Raw genomic sequence first — 9224 nt, 5'->3', positions numbered from 1 at the left:
AATAAAAATGATGATTTTAATGATAATATTTATATTGATCACGATAATGATAATGATAATAATAATAATTTTTAGATAATAATAATAATAATGACGATAGTAATAATAATTATTTTAACAATAATACTAAAATTCAGTTGACTATAACTTCTAATCCGTTCATCGAAATCATACGAGTTCTAAATGAGAAGTTCTTAATTTTTCGCTAGCTTTCCAACGACATGCATATTATATACCTTATCTCAGTAGCATATGTATTTAATTCATGATTCAACATAACTTATCTAACGACAATATCAAACGTACAAGCATGCATAATCCTATATACTCGAGCACTAGTCAGGGATACACTAATAATATATAAAAGTTAAGTTATGAGTGCTCACGTATCAATATTGAGATTCAATATTGTAGGAAAGTACGTAGACGCAACGGAGATGATAAACACTAGGTTGACCTCACGAGCAAACCCTACGAACATTACCCATAACCTCCATAGCTATAACTTATAATTTCCTTAGCTCTATCCCTCTCAAAAACTCATTTTAAAACATACGAGCAGAACCTCGTCGTAATATTTTATGTATAAATAATAAATATACTAATACTACTAATAAGATTAATAATAATATTAATCTTTAATAATAATAATAATAATAATAATAATAATAATAATAATAATAATAATAATAATAATAATAATAATAATAATAATAATAATAATAATAATAATAATAATAATAATAATAATAATAATAATAATAATATTTTTAATATATATTTACGTGTGTATACGGAGTAATATATATATATTAGAGAAAAGAGTGTGGAATAAATGAACTGAAAACGTCGACTTTTATAGACTTGTGCCACCAACCATTACAATGCGATCGCATATGTTTGGTATGGTTAGGCCATGCGATCGCATGGCACACTCATCCAGCTCACATTCGATTGTTTCTTTGTGCCGACGGTTTATATTAATATTTTATATATAATATATTTAATATATATAATTAATTATATATTATATTATATTTACGTGCATGGTAAAAATGTAATTTTATTCTAATGACTCGTACATTGTCACTCGACTTATGATCCTGTTTCGGTTTCTCGAACGCATTTTCGTACGCTTAGAAAACTAGTACTTTACATTACGCGACACGTACCTTTATTATTAACTAGACTTATAACATCGATAAACTATATCATGTAAACTATAACTTGTACGTTTGAGTGATATGGTCATTTGCTTCTTAAAATCAATGTTTCGTTGTTTGTAAAAATGTATATTTTAAATCAAACGTTTTATGACTAAGTTAATATTATATCTATCATTTTGTAATATATATATATATATATATATATATATATATATATATATATATATATATATATATATATATATTCTTTAAAAATATAAATTTGTACGTATTGTATGTAGTTGAAATATTTATTTAATAATATAATATTTAGTTTTTCAAAACTAATTATATCTTAAAGTTTGTTTTAAAATCGTTTAAAAATATTATAACACGTAACGTTTTCATTTTAAACTTAAATAGATACAATTCATTTATGTACTAACGTTTTAAATATCAATCGCATTACTAAGCGAGTGTTACTATTGCGTACTTAACTAATTTGAAAACATATATATTTAATGAACACGTTTTAAATACAAGTTACAAGTTATCTATATATTTAACAACCAATATTCCAACCTACATTTATTTAATCAAATACATTTTAAATAATCAAGTTCTATTATATCGAAAAGCGTTTTCGTATATTTGGAAACTGCATTAATTGATTACTATGTAATTTACTCTTCCACTAATATTTGTCTAACTCTCGTTAATTGACATGTTTGTTCTTACTTGTAAATCACTTTACCATCTTCCGAATATTGTTAAAATGGGAAGATTTCTCAAATCAATGTGGACCTCTCAACAGAGTCTTGTAATCATAATTCAATGTATCTGGTAATTCAATCATTTGATATTATCTTTTAATTCCATCGATAATTATTTTAAATATATTTTGAAGCAAATACGTTCATGTAAAGTATTATACGTCTAATACTTTGTTAACGTTTTCAAGTTATAATATATACACATATGCATATATAATCATATCCGTTCATATAATGGTTCGTGAATCATTGAAATTGGGTCGAGGTTAAATGAATGTATGAACATAGTTTAACATTCTTGAGATTTAACTTAACAACTTTGCTTATCGTGTCGGAATAATTATAAAAATAAAGTTTAAATTTGTTCAGAAATTTCCGGGTTGTCACATTGCGGATTTTGGTTTGTGCATCCATCAAGATTTCAAGGTGAGTGTCAATATACTGTGTGCATATGTATGTATAGAATGGGTAAGGGTTGGGTGAAGTGATTCTCGGCTATAGAGCTCACTTCACAGTATAGGTGGATTTGATGGACTTGTGTAATAGGTCCAATTGGCACGGTTATGCGGTTTGGTTGACCACCTTTGGCGAGGTGCACACTTTGTGTGTACGTTATCACATGGGCTTGTGATTTGGGTAACCCCGATGATGTGGATTTATATAATCCCGACGGCGTGGGTTTGATGTTTGAGTTGCGGTTGAGTAACCCCGACGATGTGGATTTTTATAATCCCGGGACCGTGGGTTTTGATTTGGGAGGTGAGTCACGTGTGGTGCAGATTCACGATGACGCGTGTAGATTCGGTCCTCTTATTGAGGTAGTGGTCACGTGTATTGCGGATTCACTAAGGCTCGTGTAGTTTCGGCTAACCTCGATGTTGTAATGGTATTGAAGATAGTAGTCGCGTGTGGTGCAGATTTACTAAGGCTCGTGTAGTTTCGGCCAATCTTCATGATGGTATTGGGTTAAGGGGTTAACCTTGGGCGGTTTGCGCATTGTTATATATATATATATATATATATATATATATATATATATATATATATATATATATATATATATATATATATATCTATTGTCGTATTGTTGTGATGTAGCTAACCCTCCGAGTGTAGCTCGATGGCGTTGTACATATCGTTGTTGGTGTACTTACATTGTTGATGTATTAGCTTGTTGTATAGCGCTCGTACGGTATGCTTAGATTAGCTTACCTTTATGCTTGGACTCCGGTATGTGCTACTTGATTATTATTGTGTGGCGTGTCCATTTTATGCATATGTATGTATGTAGTGTATTCTCACTCACTAAGCATTAGCTTACCCTCTCGTTGTTTACATTTTTTATAGGTTCGCAAGGTGGCGGCTTGGGTAAGCATGGGGACTAGTGCTTTGCGGGTTGCTTTAGAAGATTGTGCTTTAGACTTTTGATTAGGATTGGGTAGCATTTCCAATCACCATGCTCGATTTTATCGAAAGTAAAATAGTCGGGTCAAGGTTTACATTTTGGTTATGTCAAACGGGTCTTGGGTTGTACACCCGTTTTGTATTTCAACTTATGTAATGCATGTTTTAAAGTCGATTAAACTTACTGTTGTAATGAAGATGTTTTTGAAAACATAATTGGACCTAAATGTTGTAAATATTATTTCGTTAATAAGAAAAAAAATTATGGGCCGGAATACGACTGGTTGGGTCGTTTCAAGAATGAAGAAATTCATCGAGTAAAGATGATGTAAACTTGGCAATACAAAACTCTGATGATGAGATGACAATTGAATTTCCCGGTATAGTTGTGCCTAGCACACTCCTACAAAATCAAAAAAGATCACCGTTAATTGAAAATATAAGACTTACTAACTCGCCATGAAGAGCACGCTCTAAAGTATCATCGTCCCTAAACCATACCTTTAGATCACCGATTTGCCCTGCATACAGGTATATACTTCATGAAACATGTTTATACAAATTGCCAAAATTGTTTCATATTGATTTCAAATAATGCAGACACTATTAATGTAGTATGTACTATGCAAAACAGAGAACATGTATAACTAACAACTAAGCAGACTAAGTAATTACCATGTACTTGCGGGTTCAGCAGCAATATGAGACTGATATAACGGTAATCGATGTTCCTCCACAACGGAAGTAAACGGTTGCAGGTCTTCAAACGAAAGAGAAGGAATGGGATAGCCATTCAACCAGATCAAGTTGTGTAAACAAAATAATGCAGCATCATCAATTAAACGAAACTCATTGAAGGAAGAATTGATTCTTGATTTTGATTTTGTGATGGTTGTCGTGTTTGTTTGTAGAGGAAATTAGGGTTTTCTAAGTTGTAGTCGTATATATGGTGAAGGGTTTATTCTGATTTTGATGCCGCTGGAAAGGTATATCAGAGAGTTTGTATATTTGAAAAGGATTTATTACCTAATAAATTTTGATGATGATTAATGACCATTGGATTAAGGGGTATTGTAAAGTAATTTTCTAATCCAATGGTAATTAAGAGGGTTTTGAAAATATTTATTAGCTAATTAACTCTCTTTTAATATATACGAAGTACTACGATAGGATAGGATATGATAGGATAGGATAGAATTGGCCGCTTTTAGTTTTATTTGGTATGCCTCTTTTAATTGTTGAATAAGCCTCCCTAACGTCTGGCTCCGCCAATGTATTGAATTGAATACATTCCATAAATTTTACAGGATAGCCACGTGAGAACAATTTAGGTCAAATCAACAACTCGCATTTTGACCCCTTACTACTAGGGATGGCAATGGATCGGATATGGATCGGGTGAGGCCGTATCCATATCCATATCCATTTTTTTTTTACTTTTCATCCATCCATATCCATATCCGTCGGGTGAAGTGGGTTAATGGATAATTATCCATATCCATTTAAATTTATTTTATTTTTAACAATTATAAGCGGTGGTTCACTATATACGATCAAAAGTAATATTTTTAATATTTTATGCTACCGAAAGTCACATTTTACTAATATATATAACAAATATTCAATAGATAACCTATTAAACGTGTAAAGATATCGACATTTAAGTTGCTTACTTTTAGTTACATGGAATCACATTTGAACCACCAAAGTACGATAAATACATTTGATTATTTAAACAAAACAAAATATAAGAATAAAGTTATATTTTTAGAGAAAATATAAAGAAAGATGAATATGAATATAATTAATGAAATATCACTACATAAATGATACTAATTTGAGTGATAAATTTATATATTTAATTATTTCGGGTGAAAGCGGGTTCATCCATGGATGAAATTTTTTCATCCACATCCATATCCATATCCATTTAGATCGTCCATATCCATGAATAATCGGGTGGATCGGATGAATATCCACTGGATCGGGTATCCATTGCCATCCGTACTTACTACGCATCACAAATATAGAACTATGACTAATGCAAAAATCTTAATAAGGTCACTCGTGTAATATTTGATTGATTAATGATTTGGATCTTGAAATAGCTAATGCAAGGAATAGCATAAATTAGCAGGGACACAATCATTGTTTTTGAGTTTTTGTGTGCAATGTAGCTCAATATTCCACTAAACGACGCATAAATTCCTTCTAAAACGTAATGAAAATCCATAATTTTTTCTCTTTTCTTTGCATGCTCACAAAACATACGCACAAAGATATTATCTTCAGGCATAGGTTCTTGTACTGTTTCGGGCCAAAGTTGGTCTCAAACTAAAACAAAAAATTATTAGGATAAATAACAAGAAGCACTGCAAGAAACTTTACAGGTTGGTATAGAATTTGAGTAACCACTTGATCTTTTTAGTGCCACAAAAAACCATACACATATGGTCATCACTATAGTCGGCAAAATAGGGAGTCGGGCAGGTTAGGTGGGTGATAAGTCAAATTGAATTCGGTTCAAGAGGTGATTAGGGTTGACCAATCTAAGATGTGGATCAATTTGGAGAAAAACCATTAACATTTTGCTTCCATCTCTAACCAAGAAATTAACCTCATGATTGGGGTTAGTCAATTATTATCATTTTTTGGCATTCTGTGTACTCTTATGATAAACTCTTTAACCGACCAAAATATGATTACCATCCATTCAAAAGAAAGGCACAGCAACAAATAAGAATACCAGTATACTAAACTAGACATCAACAAGCAGCTAATCCATTGACATCCAACTTAAGACTTTTGAATGGGTAAGCAATCGGTTGAAGATAAAATCTCTAGATTGGCTTCGGTGGATGTCAAATCCTAAAAGCATTTTCGATCCAGGCTAGGCTGTTTTGTTTTGTGTCCTGTGGTTTTTGTCTCTTCGTGTATGTTCTGATTCAGCTTCATTTGTTTCGTGAGGTAGCCAAGGTGCAGGTCTTTTAGGAAACTGCATTTTGGTTCTGCTATTTCTCATTTATATGTTGATCAGAATGCATTTGGGGGTTTCATGTCCCATGCATTCCTCCCCTGTAATTTCTGTTTATAATACAAAAATATAGTTGCTTTTCAAAAAAAAAAAAAAAAAAAACGACTTGTCTTTCAAAATACACTACTACATTTAAGCCATTTAACCAATTTACTATGCTACTTCAAGCTTGTTCTAATTATCATATTGTTCCACTGCAGGCCCCATTTTCAGCAAGTTTAACCCATCTTTTGCTGGGTATAATTTAGCATTTTATATATGTAGACAGATGGTTAATTTGGCAGTTCATAAGTACAATTTGGGTGACTTTGGACCCATTTGCCCCAACGCTATTTATTGGACATTTTTTACACACAAGAAAAATCTCAAGGAGAAAAGGAATGGTGAGAAACTCATGGCAGTTATAAAACCCGGCCAAAATGGAAGCTTATAATTGCTGCCAAGCATAAACATAACAAGAAACCGAAAATGATGACAATCAAGTCTGGAATATGGATGCATTACTGATTAATAAATAATGGAGTATTCAACAACCAAATTTTTCAATATCAAAAAAGTTAAAACCTTTGACAATATAAATAGTAAAATACAGTAAAGTAGACATGAAAAAACAATCCTTCACTCCCGTCCACCAAAGATCAGGTCTTGAGCATATATTAAGAAGGTGATTGATTATGTGTCGTCCTAAGAACCCACTAATAGCTGCATCATGTCAAACTTGTTCAATATCCCGACAAGGTTGAGGTTGAGGTATGCCCTTTACATTACGGCCAGAGATATTAATCGCTTCCTTGCTAAAACAGTTAGGCTGACATTGATATCCCAATTTTGACAGCTCAATAACTCCCGCATCTGATTCTTTTACATTAATACCCTCAAGATTAAGATACCTCAAATTACAACCATGCTTCCCAATAAACCCAAAACCCTTATCCGTCAACCACCCACCACGTATACTCAGCTTTTCAAGTTTATCACAACCAATTAACAAAGACCGGACCCCATTGTCTAGTGCCGTTTCATTTTTCTCCATCCACATATGCAAACTAAAAACCTTAAGCTTTTTCATATTCTTACCAATATAACTCATAACTTCATCCGTCATACTAACAACAATAATATGTAAACATTCTAACTCAATACAGTGTTTTGCGATATGAATAACCCCATTATGTGACACCCGACTTACTATGGCATAAAAATCATCCTCAATATAAAGCTTTCTCAAATTCTTGCAATAAATAACAGTGTCTTGCAATTCTTGATCACTAATGTCATACGGCAAATGTAGTACTTTCAAGTTATGACAACTCTTAATCAACTCAAAATCGCCGGGTCCATAATGAATTGGAAAATCTAATTCCGTTATTAAATGTGCAAACGGGGCAAAAAATTCTACAGCAATTGTGCGTCTTATCAACAAGTGCTTCAGACTATCAGGAAACTTAAAACTCTTATATTCATCCTTAAGTTGATTACTAAATTTACCACCAACGAATTCCACTAAATTAACCGCGTAACTGAAAAATCCCACAAGATCAATATAATCATATCTTTCATCTATCTTAACTGAAACTAAGTTATCACCGCAATTTTTCGCAACAAATTCAAGATCTTTTAAATCATAGTCGACACCATCAAAATATAACTTTTCTATTCCCGTGCCCAATTCCTGCAACCAATTTTCACCATTCTCATCATCAATCTCGTTATCAATCACACGCAATTCCTTCAAATTATTACAATATTTTGCTATATGAAATAACCCTAGAGTTGAAAAACCAACACACGAAAATATCTTAATTTCGCGCAGCTGTTTGCCGCGTGATAGAACCAATAACTCAAGATCAGAATTCTTTAAAGAAAAATATTTGAAACGAATGGAATTCAATAGATATAAATTACTAGTAATTTGTTGTACCCATTGAGTGATGATGTTGACGTCATCATCGTGCATCTGCTCGGATGATCCATCCAGGGTTAGTGATTGGAGGAACGGAAAACGTTGACACAAACGTGAGGGTGACGTGGCATAACGGGTATAGACGGTGACATGCTCACGCGTCTTACAATCAGCATCATAAGATCTACGACAGATTAAAGAAAAAGTGTTGCGATCGTTTATGTAGGGTGCAATACAGTCGATAATTGTGTGGATGTTATTATGATGATTATTATCTTCCATAGTAGAGGTGCAGTGATGGTGAATTAGGGTTAGTTAATTTGTTCAGCGATGTATTTGAGCTACAGTGATGATGAGTTGAGGGTTAATTTGGTTGAATGAGGTATTTGAGGTACGGTGTTGATGAATTAGGGTTTGTTCAACGACGTATTTGAGGTAGTGACGGTGATGATGAGTTAGAGTTATTTTGGTTCAACGATGTATTTGAGGTACGGTGTTGATGAATTTAGGGTTTATTTGGTTCAACGATGTATTTTTATCAGATGAGAGATTTTGAATAAATCTCAGTCTTGTTATAATATATCAATATATATATATATATATATATATATATATATATATATATATATATATATATATATATATATATATATATATATATATATATATATATATAAATGGATAGTCAATTATTGATACACAAAAGTAATATTATTGTATTACCTAAATTTGTGATATTTTTGCAATAAATATACATGAATGCAAGCATTAAACTTGCACCATTTCTCACACTTACAAAGTGTTTCTTTCTTTCTCTCTATTATCATCTTTGTTCTTACACTTCATTATTAGTATTCTTAATCAAGAATCAAATAACTAAAGGTAGTTATAAGCCTACTGAATTATAACACGTTATCAGCACGATAATCTTAATACTAATTGTGGTTGGCTCTGCCACCTAAATG

The 9224-nt window shown here is 32.1% G+C and overlaps 1 protein-coding gene across 1 annotated transcript; it reads right to left on the bottom strand.

The window, feature by feature from the left end:
• Nucleotides 1-6839: 6839 nt before the first annotated feature.
• Nucleotides 6840-8823, bottom strand: LOC139858215 (coronatine-insensitive protein 1-like). Its single transcript, XM_071847067.1, has 2 exons — nt 8278-8823; nt 6840-8028 (listed from the first exon to the last, which is right to left on the bottom strand). Exons 1-2 carry the CDS (start codon nt 8539-8541, stop codon nt 7069-7071), a joined length of 1224 nt encoding a protein of 407 aa, XP_071703168.1. The 5' UTR covers nt 8542-8823; the 3' UTR covers nt 6840-7068.
• Between the last annotated feature and the right edge of the window lie 401 nt (nt 8824-9224).

This window comes from Rutidosis leptorrhynchoides, chromosome 7 (assembly GCF_046630445.1).
Source record: "Rutidosis leptorrhynchoides isolate AG116_Rl617_1_P2 chromosome 7, CSIRO_AGI_Rlap_v1, whole genome shotgun sequence".
Taxonomy (NCBI): domain Eukaryota; kingdom Viridiplantae; phylum Streptophyta; class Magnoliopsida; order Asterales; family Asteraceae; genus Rutidosis; species Rutidosis leptorrhynchoides.
Note: the sequence above shows the minus strand (reverse complement) of the source record. Positions and strands in the feature narration are given on the sequence as shown.

What these genes read in the sequence shown, in the direction of transcription:
- LOC139858215 (XM_071847067.1), bottom strand. Translation starts at nt 8,541, where the DNA reads ATGGAAGATAATAATCATCATAATAACATCCACACAATTATCGACTGT. An exon ending in TCAACATCATCACTCAATGG is followed by an intron (nt 8,029 to 8,277) that starts GTACAACAAATT and finishes AATTGGTTGCAG; the next exon opens with GAATTGGGCACGGGAATAGA.